Source organism: Lutra lutra, chromosome 13, assembly GCF_902655055.1.
Source record: "Lutra lutra chromosome 13, mLutLut1.2, whole genome shotgun sequence".
Taxonomy (NCBI): Eukaryota; Metazoa; Chordata; class Mammalia; order Carnivora; family Mustelidae; genus Lutra; species Lutra lutra.
The window spans coordinates 22,434,214-22,448,358 of record NC_062290.1 but is presented as its reverse complement, the minus strand read 5'-3'; the positions used below and the strand labels follow the sequence as shown (position 1 = coordinate 22,448,358).

Genomic DNA, 14,145 nt, shown 5'->3' with positions numbered 1-14,145 from the left:
AGGGTTGCTATTATAAGGATTCAGTGAGTTAATATCTGTTAAGTATTTAGGATACTAAATATAGATATAAACAAGCACAGACAAATGTGCTTGTTAACAATGATAAATGCAAATTCCAAGCATAGAACTTTCCCAACTTCCTGTCATGACTTTGAGATATTTGGTGAAATCAATGAAATTCTTTCCAAGGGAAACAGAAAGATATCTCTATCCAGAAAAATATCTTTTTAAATTTTATTTATTTATTTGAGAGATGGAGAACATGAGTGAGGTGGGGGCAGAGAGAGAATCAGACTCCCTGCTGAGCAGGGAGCCGATGCAGGACTCAATCCAGGACTCCAGGATCATGACCTGAGCCAAAGGCAGGCACTTAACTGACTGAGCCACCCAGGCGCCTTGGAAAAATATTTTTTGATTGTCCATGTGGCTAACTTAGGTATTTCACCATAGCCAGTGTTTCCAAATTTCTATGTGACAGCCTGAATTAGCCAAATGGAAAACTAGAAACTGAACTTCCATTTTAAACCCTTTACCTCAAGGCCTCCCACCCCCATCTCTTACCTGTAAACTTTCATTTGTCCTCCATTTTATGAAAATCTACTTCTATGCCTCTGAAGTCAAGCTTAGCATGGACTTAACACAAAGGCACTATTCATATCAGAGACAATTTTTCAGACGTACTTTTGTCTTAGTTTGGTTGCCCTCCTCACACCTGTAGCCTCAGACAAAATCAGGAGATCCATGTCATGGTTCTATTCTTAGTACCTATTTGATTCTGCCAGCCTCAGTTTTCTTATCTGTAAGGGGTATCTGAGGACAACACTCTTGTCTTGGGTACTGCTGAAAAGAACATTTCCAGCTTTATCTCAGGTGAAGTATAGTCTGCTGCTGAAGCCTGGTTACATCATGTCACTCTGGGATCGCAGCAGTGATTAGGTCAGGAAGGGACCCTGCAGGCTCATCACACCCAGGTATTTTCTAGGACTCTAAAATGAATATATTTAGGTCATGAATGATACAGACCTATGAGTCTGAACCACTGAAATGTTTTTTTTTTTTCAAGCTACCTTTTCATTCTTGAGAAATATATGTAAGGAAAATATCTTGCTTATTACTGACCAAAGTTGTTGCCCAAAATGCTATACACAATTTTTAATCTTATAAAATGTGTGGGGCCTTTGGTGAGTGCTCACTTAAGGCCTAAACCAGTATTTGGTACAATATGGAAAACAGACTGTTTGCATCATGATTAGCTCAAGTACTGGTTGAAATCTAGATTGTTGTTTCTGCCACAAAACTACAAAATTAGGGTGGTGGAGCCAGAATTATGCATTTTTCATAATTAGTGATTAGTCAGCATTTCTGGCTTAGCTTAAAACCAGTTTGAGTGGCCCTTTTGGCTCCCTTTCTCCTAGGATCATATCCTTACTTTGGTCTTGTAGCTTCCAAACTGAGAAGGGGAGAGGCAATGGTTCTAGGAAAGGAAGGGACCCAACCAAGTAAATAATATTGAGTTTGAAAATATTTTATTACTGTGCAAATAGTGCAAGGATAAAAAAGAGGGAAAAAATTAAAACTTTAGGAAAAATAATTAAAAATCTATATAGGAGAAAATAATCACAAGTATAAAGCTAACTAAAAAAGGCATGATTTTAAGGGGTGACTGAGTGGCTCATTCAGTTAAGTGTCTGCCTTCAGCTCAGGTCATGATCACAGGTTCCTGGGATTGAGCCCCACATGAGGCTCCCTGCTCAGTGGGAAGCCTGCTTCTCCTTCTCCCTCTGCCCCTCCCCCTACTTGGACTCTCTCTCTCTCTCTCTCTGTGTCAAATGAAATCTTTAAAAAATATATAGCATGATTTTAAACAGTGGATGCCAAAGACGAGTAGAAGCACCATAATAACAGAGTAGAAAATACAATCCTACCACACTATTTTCTCTAGGACTCAGCAATACTTAGTCAATACAGTTTATTGGTTTTCAACTCTTACAGCCAAGCTGTGGATAAAACAGAACACTTTGCTATAATTGTATGGCAAAATGTAAATGCTAATAGCACAAACAAAAGTAAACATGTTATTGACAGAAAGTGAATTGTACAAGGGGTGAGGTAAGGCAGAGCAGCTTATGGGACAGAGTCTCATGCACAGAGAAAATCATGAGATTAGGTTGTAAGTTAATGATGTAAAAAGTAAATAATAGCTACTATTTCTTGAGCTCTCCTCTGTGTTAGACTCTAAAGGCTGCGAGTGCATTATTATTTGCTTATCACAAGCAACCCCATAAGGTAGGATGTGATTCTATTTCAAGTGGCCCATCACCGGAACCAGAGCTTTTAGCCCTGTGCTATCACTTCCCTCACCAATAAAGCCAGCAAATTTACGTTAAGTTACTTACAAAACTGAAGCAGCAAAATTAATTGAATACGAAGTGTTGGAAAGGAAGAGGGAAGGAAAACAGTGGGAGTGGAATTTATCTTCATCATGTTAGGGTGGTAAAAACATTATCTAAAATGGGTACATGAGGCAGCAGGATAGGCACGATGTTTAAAATCATGGGGACGACATCAAAGTAGCAAAAACCTGTCTCTGGAGAGAGGAACTTGAGAGAGAAGTGTTGCATTTCAATATTATTCAAGTTACTATTATGCTTATGTATTATTTTCATAAAAATAAAAGAAAATGTCTGTTTAAGAAATTGCTTCTACTCTTTTGGTGCATCAAAATATGAAACTCAAAATCATCTTTGCCTCTCTCACAGATTTAAATGTTTGCCTTATTAGAATATTACTTTTAGCTTGAAGGCTTTAAACAAAAAAAAAGTCAAAAAGTACAAACTTTTAAAAGTTGTCCCTGATAACATTACCAGACATGGCTGAGAGAGGGTACAGGACTATTAGAAGCAAACTGGATTTCAATCCTACTTCTGCAGTCAAATGCTCTACCACTGAGCTATACCCCCTCAACCCTACTTCTGAGAGGCAGTTCTGTCTACAAAGGGCAGGAGATTCTTTGCAGTCAGGGAGCAGGAGCTTTGATCCTCTGGAACTGTAATAAACAACTTAGAGTAAATGAATCAGGCAGCAGGGTGCCTGGAGGGGTCCAGCAGCCTCTGTGTGCTGGTGTGTTCTTTGTTTTCACAGGGCTAATCTCATAAATGTTGCACTAGACTTAGTGCTGTGCATTTTTAAGCTCAGTTATCATATTTTCCCACGTGTTTACTTCATAAAAGTAGGCACTTTTATGCTCCTATTAAAATGGGATCTCCTATTTGAATTACCTGGTGAAGGCAACTAAAACACTATTGCCTAAGGAACTCATTAAGCATGCATATGTATGTATATATCCTATCTCCATCCATCTCTTTGGGTGTCTATCTACTTAACTACCTACCTATCACCTGTGCATCTATCCTTATTTATAGAAGAATAACGACATGGTTTACAAATTACTTTCTTACTTTATTTTAGCCTTCCAAAAATCTTGGAAGGTAAATAGGCCATGGGAAAAAAAAAGCAATGAGTTTGCTGAGACACTTGAAGTTTGGGGCTACCATTTGTCATTGCACAACTAATAAATGGTGCAGGGAATTCAACCCACATCTCTTTCCTCCTCTCTTCCCTCCCTTTGCTGATTCTATGCCAGCCACATTAATCTATAACTGTTTCCAGAGGGTATCAGGTACCCCTCCCTCTGGTCTTTGCAGCGATCCTCATCATCTGGAATGCTTTCCGCTCAGATATTTGATTCACTCACCTCCCTCTAGCCTGTTCAGATTCCACTTAGGGAAACTTATCCTGTCCCACTGCCTATAATCTCGATGTTCTTTATTCTCCACAAATTTGTAACTGGCTAATCTACCAGATAACTTACATGCCTGTATTTTACTCCCCTCCAGCTAGAATGAAGGCTCCACAAAGTCAGGAATTTTGCCTTTATTAAGTTTCGTGGAGATCCAGAAAAGTTTAAAAGTTTAGAGTCAGCAAGAATTGGGCACGATTGTAACATGCAATTTGATGCCTTATAGAGATTTAGATCTGAGCTGGGCTGATTATTGAACAGGATCTTTTCTACTGCGTTTAAGCAGCAGTGGTAAATTCTAAGTAAACTGAAATTTACAACAACTACAGTGCAGGCACCCGCTTTTACTCCCTTTGTTCCTCGAGGTTCACATCTGTCCTCTCTGGGTGAAGAGGGAACATATAAGAATGACTAGCCTAAGTCTAAATTAAATAAGAAGGCACATAAGAAAACATTTAAACATGTTTAAAAACTAAAATCATAGAGTGGCTTCCTTTGACACATCAGGGGTTATCCCGCCACTAATGAGGTCAGAGTTGGGTGAGAGGAGAGCGAAACACAGAGGGAAGAGGGGAAGGTAGTCACCTCATCCCTCCCTCCTTTGAACCTTATTTCCTCCTGGATTGTCATCCCTTACACTCAAAATGCAGATTTCAGGAGTCAGCACTAGCAGTCTGGCTACTTCCACATGCCAATCCCTGATACACAGAAAATTTTACAAAGTTAATTCTGGTTCAACCCATCACCACTCACGTAGGTTAATTCTTTCTCCACTGTTGAGACAAAAAGGGCACATGAGCAAAGGCAGATTAATGAGAACAAAGTTTTATAGATATAGAAGTATATATTCAATTTGGGAAAGAGAAGGGTCCATTGAGGCAAGTAGGTATGGGGAAAGGAACTTTAGCAGACAGCAGACAGCAGACAGCATCCTGCCCATTGCAGGACTAGAGAAACCTGGCTCAGAGCTTTGGTCAGCCAAGTTAACGTCAAGCCAGGGGTGGCACGCACAGTTGATGGTACATGCAGCTTTCTTCTATTCTCTACACCTGGAACTTCTCGAATCTGGTGTAGTTCTTAACTGGGCTCAGGTGCCCCTCACCTTCCAAAATATACACCCCGAAGGGTACTTCCTTCTGACTTGTAGAAAGAGAATAGGTTAAGTTTCACTTGAAGGGGCTGAGCCCCTTTATAGCCCAGCAAAGTCCATTTACTGTCACATATAATTTGCAGAAGAATATATGTCCCATATTTGTTGAGACTCATGACACAAAAGAAAAGAACTTGGTAATTTCCTATGAAGCCCTGGGCAGTTAATGAAGGTGACTCGGCTACATCCAGGGCACAGGAACAGTAGGCCAGGACCCTCCAAACACATTACTGGTTTCTCCAAAGTCAGAGGAGTACTCTGACTAGGGGCAGGCCCATGTGTTCCGAGCTGAGATTTCTAAAATTTCATGGCACGACCCCCCATTGCACCATCAGTGCTGTGGTTGGGGGCGCTCCGTGTGGTCTGTGTGGATGGGGGACCATTAGTGTTTCCAGTCATAGTAGATGTGGTGCTGATTCCCCTAGCGCCACCTGTGTCAGTGCTAGGCAGTCTGCAAGTCTTCTGAGGGCGCTTGCTGATATAAAGGGCCGCCATCATAGCTACGATGTCATCTTCATCTGTACCACCGGTGTTTGCATTGGGGGGGCCACAGTTATACTGATGTAAAGCAGGAATGCCAGATTGTCCAGTCTTGGAAATGACGGTGTTCCCTTCCTTTACACCACCTGTATTCTGGGCAGGTGTGCCACAGGTGCTTGGAGGAAGGAGGGAACAAGTAGTGGGTTGAAGCACAGAGTTGGTGCTTGTACTTGGAATTACAAGAGTGGTCGTGTGACCAGGCGAGCCCCCGGTGTTCTGTAAGGGGTAAACACATATGTTTTTTGACACATTTCTCTTCCCTTTTCCAGTGGCTTTTCCACCTAGAGCGGGGTGTTTTTGTTTGGGTGAGCTCTGGGTGCAGGTCTGGCTCGTGGGCACACCAGGGGCTGCGATGGTGGGAGCAGCGTTATCCTTTCCCATAGTTGTACTGCCCATGCTTTCGGCACGTTGGCCCCTAGTACTTGGATTTAAGGGCGAAACACACATGTCTTTCAACGTATTTCTCTTTTCTGAAGTGGTAGGTCTTTCACTTGAGGGTTTTCTTTGTTTGGGCGAGCCCTGGATGCACTTGATGGTGAGGGGCACACTATAGCCTCTGATGGTGGGAGCAGTGTTGTCCTGTCTCTTAGAGATACTGCCTGTGCTTTTGGCAGGTCGGCCCCAAGTACTCAGATTTAAGGGCAAAACATACACGTCTCTCGATGTATTTTGCTCTTCTGAGGTGGAAGCTCTTTCCCCTGGTTTTCTTTGTTTGGATGAGCCGTGGATGCTCTTGAAGGTAATGGGCACACTGCAGCCTCTGATGGTGGGAGCAGTGTTGTCCTTTCCCATCATCGGACCACCCCTGCTTTGGGCGGGTTGGCTTTTGGTGCTTGGATTTAAGGTGGAAGTAGACATGTCTTTTGATTCATTTCTCTTGCCTTTGGTGGTTGGTTTTCCACCTGGAGAAGTTTTTCTTTGTTTGGATGATCCCTGGGTACACTTAAGGATACTGGGCCCACTAGTGCCTCCAACAGTTGCAACAGTATTGTGGTTTCCCACTACTGCACCACCCACATTTTGGACGGGTTGGCCCCAGGTACCCGGGTTTAAAGAGGAATTGGAAGACTGTCCAGATACTGGGACAGTACTTGCCCCTCCTACAGCAGCAGCCATATTGTTTTGAGACACAGCCTGAGTTGTCTGACCAAAAGGAGGAGCGGAAGTGGTGCTGGGTGCCCCCTGCAGTCCTGCCCCAAATTTGGATGTTCCGGGTAGCTGTGAGCGAGCGGGGCTTGGGATAGAGACACCAAACCCAAAGCTCCCACCGTCCATGGGGGCTGCAGGTCCTGTTAACACATGTGGGGCTAGAGTAGTAAGTGTAGTCAGGTAGCTACTGACCCTGGCACTGAGTATCCCAGCGGCAACTACACGGCCACTAGCGGTAGATATGCCATTGGGGAGAATACCTGTCTTGTACCAAAGGCCTTCTGTTTTTTGACAGTGGTGCCAAATGCAGAGGCTGCAAGACCTGATTGCTTTCTGCCATCTTTGGATAGTTGGGCTATAGAGGCAGTTGGGCCTATGGCTTATGTTGAGGCTACTGGTTTTCCCAAGTGGTAGGAATTACCAGGCTGCTGCCCATTTTGGTTCCCAGATACGGGCTGAGAGGTGATTCCTGGGGCAGAGAGGATAGGAATTGATATTGGTGTGATGGCTGACCTGGCAGATAAATTGGTGGTGTGGCTGCTACTGGGTGGTGTGTTGTAGAATGGCCAGTGGTTTGCCTTGGACTGAGGCAGAGAATGAAAGACAATGGCCTGTGAGGGAGGTGTGGTATCCATGCATCAGGGTTAGAGCAATGGCTGCAGTTTGCAGAGGTGCTGCCTACTGGAACGCTGGTGGTTCCAGAATTCATGAGTAAGCCAGTGGAAATACCAGCACTGGGGAGAAAGGCTGTCTGCTGTTGCCCAGCAAGTGTCCCTTGTGTGGGCTGAGGGGTGATGTTGGGGCAGGTGGCCATCAATTTTGATGGGATGGTAGAGGCAAGAGTCTTTCTAGGGCACTTCGGCATCCTGTTGCAATGGCCCTGGGATGATGAAGGAAAGCTCACCCCGGGGCCAGGGGGAGATCTGAAAGTGATAGCTTGAGAAGGAGGAGTCATGTCCACGTCAATGACATTAGAATTTGAAGTATGATCAGATGTCAAATTTGCCGATGCCTTTGCTGTGACAGCAGAAGAAACTGGCTGAGTTGTTATAGCCAGAACAAAAATAACAGGACTATTTGGGGGAGGGACTGGAAGAGGGGTGGGTGGGAAAAGAGGGGTGGGCATCTACACACAGAGGAGTTGGGGATTCTCCTTTGCAGGAGGGCAGCTGTAATGAGATGGTTGAGGTGTTAGGAGGTGTTGGGGGGTCAGAAGTAGGTGTTATAGAGATGAGTGATTGAAGAGGTTTCTTAAGTGGAATTTCCCCAGGGGGGAGGAGAACCAGTAGGAACAGCAAGATTAGGAGAGTTAGGAGCTACATATTCTGTTTCCTGATCAGTATTTTCTGTTGGGGAGGGTGGAGGGACAGATGGGATTGGGGGCCTGGCACATTGGTCAGCCAAGTCGTTGGTAGGAACAGGGACCTGTGATGTGTGAATGGCCGGGGGCAGGGAGTCTATAGTCCTTGAGGCAAGTAGGGGGGATGAAGGGGCAGGTTGAGTGGCCCCGTCGTCTGCCAGGATCTCTGCTCCACCCTCCAAGATCTTCTTCCCCTGATCCTCGGTATTGTCCAAAATGCCCAGGTTTTTGTCAATAGCTATGCAAGGAAGCTTAGGAGGTGGGGGCAACTCTTCTCTGCCCCACTGTAATGGCATTGCTGATGGCAGAGGCACAAAAAGTGGCATGGATATTTTCCTATTGGAGGGCCTGCTGGTGGCAGATACTGGTGGCAAAGAGTACTCTCATGGGATGCCTGAAGGCTTATCAGCCTCTCTGATCTTCCTTGATAGGTCTGGTATTCTCTGGCTAGGCTGATGGTTTTCAGCCACCACTTCCTGTGTTAATCTCTCCTGAAGCAAGGGGCACCTTGGGGTTGGGTCGGAGAGCATCCCTGCATCTGTATCAGGCTTCTGAAGAGGAACAACGTCACCAGCTGGGCCCTCTGAGGTGACAACAGGTCTTTCAGAGGGGGAGCTCACCCGAGGTATCTGAGTGTTTCCCCCCAAGCTGTCTCCTGAGGAATTGGGAGGTTGGTCCCCAGGTGCAGGGCTGCATTGGTCGGAACTGAGCAGTCCACCAGTCTCCAGGGGCCTGGATGTCAACACTATATTCCCACTGCTGTGGGGGGCCCTGTTCCCATCGTCCCGCCCTCTGGTCTCTACAAAATCTTCCTTCCCTTCTCTGGGCACTTCTTGGACCTTCTCCCCCAACTCCTTTGGGCAGGAATGGGGGAGGTAACTGGATGGTTTAGGCTTCACAGACTCGACTGTCTGCTCGGGTAGCAAACGCAAGACAGTGAATTTCTGCCGGGGTGGAGGGATCCTCACAGTTCTTGAGGGTCCAAACATCATGGAAGTATGAGCAGACAGTACAGGTTTTTTCAGAGGGTCCATCCAGTTCACTGAGGGGAACTCTTCTTTTGTTCAAATTGATCAGGAACCACACTGGATTCTGATCTCAGAAGACGGGGGTCATGGACCATCAGTTGTGAGCATTGTACCATCCCACAATTGTAATTCAGCCTTGCAGACCCAATTTGGTCTACTTTGAAGGATCCAGATATGTAAGATTATATTTAAAGATGTTATGTAAATATATAAAGATTATATTCTAGATAAATTGTTATCTACCTGAAAGGAATGCACCCTTGGATTATTCCATATAGATAAGAAGCTGTTCATGTCTAGAAAGCAAATACATCATTTATTCAAGTTAATAGTGGAGCAATGTAATGGACTAAAGTAAGATCAATACAGTTTGGTCATTGTGAGTATGCCAGCCAGGTTCACTCCACATTGTTGGCACATAAATGTAATTCTAGAAATTCTTATGCACAAGAGGGGAGACATACTCTTGGGAGTCTGGCAAGGGGAACATGTATTACTGTCTAGAAGCTGGAAGCTTCAGCATGCTGAGAAAGATTTCAAAAAAATCTTATCTTACACATGGCTTTACCTAGTTTGAATCTTGTTTCTTTGGCTTACTTCATTTTCTTTTTAAGATTTTATTTATTTATATGTCAGAGAGAGAGAATGTGAGAGAGAGAGCATGCACAAGCAGGGGGAGCAGCAGGCAGAGGGAGAAGCAGCCTTGCACTGAGCAGAGAGCCCATGGTGGGGCTCCATCCCAGGACCTGGGGATTATGACCTGAGCTGAAGGTAGATGCCTAACTGGCTGAGCCACCCAGACACCCCTTCAACTTACTTCACTGACATGTTTCTCTCTCATGGGTCTAATGTTGCACATTGCAAATATGACATGCAAAAGTTTCAAAACCAAGAATCATACTGATGAGTAAAAAAAATGTATATACATTTTAAAGTTTTGTATATATTTTTATTTTTTGTATTTAAAATAGCTGTGGACATGATTCAGATGTTACAAAATTAGTTTTAGAGCTCTGTTGGTGGAGCAAATTTGGACTTCTGTCCTTAACAAACTTTGAGGTTGGTAGGACACAGAAGGTCTCACTCAGACCCACATTCTGCTTGAAAAAAAGGACAAATATTATAAGCCCTTTCTAAACTCTCTAGGAGGAGAAATGATTTATAGCTATGACATTTAGCCATAATTCCTTGATATTATTTGAGAAGAGTTCAGTAAGGAAAATTTCTTGATTTTTTTTAAACAGAAATAGCAAGTTTGTACAAATTTTGGGCAAAGATTTCTTAGAGGAACTCTGAAAAAGATGGTCACATCTGACATATTTGAATAAATTACAGTCATATTATTTCCATCCCTTTTTTTTTCCCAAAGGAGGAAGAATTAAACATGATGAGTGTTAGGACTTCAGGACAATAAAAGGAAATTTGGACAAGGATATACCAGAAAAACCTACCTCTTCATTTTTCTTGTCAAATGGGAATAGGGACAAGGTGCTGTTTTTGAAATATACACCATTCTATTACTTGTGTTAGGATCTGTAATCAAAGGAGTGAGACTGATACAAAGTGAAGGTCAAGCAAAGCTTTATTTCACGCCAAGCATTGAGAATCAAACTGACCGGTCAGGGCCGTCTCTTGCAAAGACCCCTCCCAGCCTCACAGACTAACTTTTATAGAGGTAGTTTAGCCAGGCTATACACAGGTGGCCAATGAGATTGCAATACACAGAGAAAACTGCACAGTCATGTTAAGTCACACATGGGCGGTCAATTGAATTACAATTCACCCTAGTAGATATATGCGTGACCCACTGATTGGATGTCTCTATCTGGCCTGACCCGCCCTTGTATCTGGGCTTTGCAAATAAGTTCCTCTGGGAGGAGCAGGGTCAATCTAAGTTTACTGCATAAACAACAAAATGGCTCCCTCTGATTAAGTAGGCCCTTACATTACAGCACATTTAGGTTTTTGTTTCATTTGGCCTTTAGTATCTTCCGTCAGAGAGGCTGACTCAAACTCAATAATGCATTATTCAATAATCCCAAAATTACATCAATATAAAATGAATGTAAATAGTTCAACCTTCAAATGATCTTGGGGATAACTCTGTATTACTCGTATTCCTAAAGTTAGTGAAGTTAAACTGCATAAAATGTTTGGGGACAAGCTAACACACACACACACACACACACACACACACACACACACCCTTTGACAAAACAATCCAGTATTTTTCATATTGAAGGATAAAGTGTTTTCTCCTTTTATTTCAGTCTTTCATAAAATATTGACCCCAGTTCTTCTTACTCTACCTAAAATACTGTGTTCTGTACACCAGTACCCTAATAGGTGTACAAATCCCTTCTCAGTGTGTTGTAGCCCTGTAACAAATGCCATAGAACGGGTGGTTTAAATGACACACATATATTTTTCATACTTCCGGAGGATGGGAATTCCAAGATCAAGGCACAGCAGATTCAGTGTCTGTTGAGACCTTCCTCCTGGTTCACAGGCAGGTGCCTCTTCTCCCTACACCCTGATGTGGCAGAAAAAGTGGATGAGAGGTTTCTGGGGTCTCTTTTCTAAGGATACTAAACTCATTCATGAGGGCCCCACCCATATGACCTAAACACCTCCCAAAGTCCCCATATCCTAATATCATTCACATTAGGATTAGGGTTTCATCATATGAATTTGGGGAGGAGCACAAACATACAGTTCATAAACTCCCCAAAGGCTGAGATAGGTTGCGCGCTGCTAAGTAAGCTACTGATCCCCTCTGGTGGCAGGGTGGGACCCGGGACCATCACAGCCTTCCTGCAGAATGTAGTCTTGAAGAGCCTCACCTGATTGCCCTTGTGGGCCTTGTATATCCTTTCCTAGGAGCACCTTGCCAGGAAAAGGGGTTGAGAAGCTCCACCCTATATTATCATCCCCACGTATGTTTGAAAATCAACTACCTGTGACAGTTTTTCCAGGTTCCTTTTTGTCAGGTTTAAATAATCCCAGTATTTCCCTCCACTCTTCCTCTATCTTCTTTTCTAAACTCTTTTATCTTCATGGCAGCTGTCCTCTGAACTGCCTCCTAACTTCTCATGTCTTTCTTAAACTGGGATGCTCTTTATTTGACACCCCTGGCCTAGCATTATTAACTTGGTCTTCTGTGAAAGGGTAGGACAGCCTTCACCCTGGCCCAGCAGAGTCTCCTTTTGGTTCTGCAGGAACAGGTCACCTGCCTGGAAGATCAGACCTGTCAAGAGGCACCGCTTCTTCCTCATCCTGACATGCAGTCTCAGCCACATTTTCATTTAACAAATAATTACTTTTGGAAGCCAAGAGACACAAACACCTGTTAAGTCCTGGTCTCTGTCCTTAAAGACCTCATGATGCTGTTCTAGGGAAAAGCCCTGTACAGGCTGAGAGTTACACAGGACACAGGACAGGTATCCTGCCGCATCTGTGAATTGCCGGGTGATCTCTGGAACAGAGAAACAAAGTGACAGGTACTGTGGGTCACAAATGCTCATACACACCATGCTCCTTAGAAAGGCAACTCTGCATGTCTAATCTCTGCGATTATCTGATACAAATTAATGACTCTTTGAGAAGACAGTCGAAGAACGGCTTTTCTCTTTTAAAAGGGCATTTGTTGGCTCGATATCCTTTTGTACATTTATGTGCCTTGAGTTAAAACTTTTCTCAGAACCTGGTAGAAGTTCCTTCAAAATTTAAAGGAACAAGACCTGAAAGGTATGTATATATATATATATATAATGTATATATATATATATATAATTCACCAAAAATAACCTCCACTGAGCTTCAGTAGGGGAGGTTCACAGCACTTCTCCTCCTACACTAACAGCAAGTGTAAATGATTTGCTACTTTTTCAAGAAGTTTACTGGGAGCAATCTCACAATCACCCCATGATGTAAGCAGCTCAGGTATTACTGTGTCTCTATTATGAAAGAACAAAACTGAAGCTTGGAGAGGGTAAGTGACTTCTCTAGATTACTCAGTTGTAACTCGTAGAGCACTGACAATGAAATCCCCAATGTTCTCAACACCTCTATTTTGAATAATAAGTGATATACTAAAAAGCCATCTTAGTCCTAAAATTAAAGCAGCCGTGTGGCTGAGAGTATCCACTTTGTCTATTCAATGCTGGCAAATTTGTGATAAAAGAAACATTCTTTTTGTTATTCTATCACCCCTTTAGGTACGTTTTCCTTTTCACTCTTGGCACCAATGTCTTGATAGGTTTTCTCCACTGGCCTCTGAAAACCTGCTTTCAAGAACCATATTATGTATGACTCTCAGTAAGATGTAAGTGAGTAACAAAAACTTAAAATGTCATCCTTCGCAGGAGTACATCTCACACAGTTTACAGACATCTAACCCTTAAGCCTTATACTAAAGCCTTCACACGAACATCTCAGGCAGCCATCCGGAGGTGGCAGAGATGGCTTTTGGTAGAGCAAGATGTTCTCACAACCCAGGACATCTTCCCAGCTGACCTGGGTCACCACATAAGTCTGGTCCTGGATTTTATACTATACTTGGTTGTATCGTCTCCAAGGAGGAGTATTTTCCAAAAGCTCCAGCAAGATAATAGGCTTCTATTGGAAGAAACTCCACAGAGATAAGTGTAGATTCTCATATGTCCTAAGTTTTCTAAGGACAGTCCTCCATGCTTTCTCATTCCCATCCTCCTCACTGTCCCTGGGATAAGCCACATGGGGACAGCTGTTTTTTTGTTTGTTTGTTTGTTTCAGGATAAAAAGCCTGAAGAACAGATTCTGGGGCAAAATCCTTTTAAACTGTATTGAAAAGAGTAGCTAGCTGTAAGATGTCTCTCATTCATTCACATACCAAACTCACTGAACTCTACTATGTAGTATTTCTAGTAGAAATAACAAGGTATTGCCTCAGGCCCTGAGCAGGTCATAGTTTAGTGAGACCTGCAAACAACTATAATGAAGGGAAGTGATGTGAACTATAAAGGAAGTAGGAATAAGAACACAATGAAAACACAGATAAAGGAGTCTTCTGCCAGGAAGGAGAAGAGAGAAGGGTTAGGGAAAATTTTATAGTTGGTGCCAACTGAGATGAGCCTTGTGA

At 43.3% G+C, this 14,145-nt stretch overlaps 1 protein-coding gene, 1 long non-coding RNA gene and 1 pseudogene across 2 annotated transcripts in view; 1 reads left to right on the top strand and 2 right to left on the bottom strand.

Moving 5' to 3' along the window:
* Positions 1-14,145, bottom strand: part of LOC125082941 (spermatogenesis-associated protein 31D1-like) — an 894,603-nt pseudogene that overhangs the window by 330,815 nt on the left and 549,643 nt on the right.
* The window catches only part of LOC125082854 (uncharacterized), a 571,692-nt gene that overhangs the window by 31,634 nt on the left and 525,913 nt on the right, over positions 1-14,145 (top strand). The gene's annotated exons all lie outside the window — the stretch shown is intronic.
* Positions 8,123-9,049, bottom strand: LOC125082850 (putative UPF0607 protein FLJ37424). The gene has a single exon (XM_047698675.1). The coding sequence runs from the start codon at positions 9,030-9,032 to the stop codon at positions 8,382-8,384; it is 651 nt and encodes a 216-aa protein (XP_047554631.1). The 5' UTR covers positions 9,033-9,049; the 3' UTR covers positions 8,123-8,381.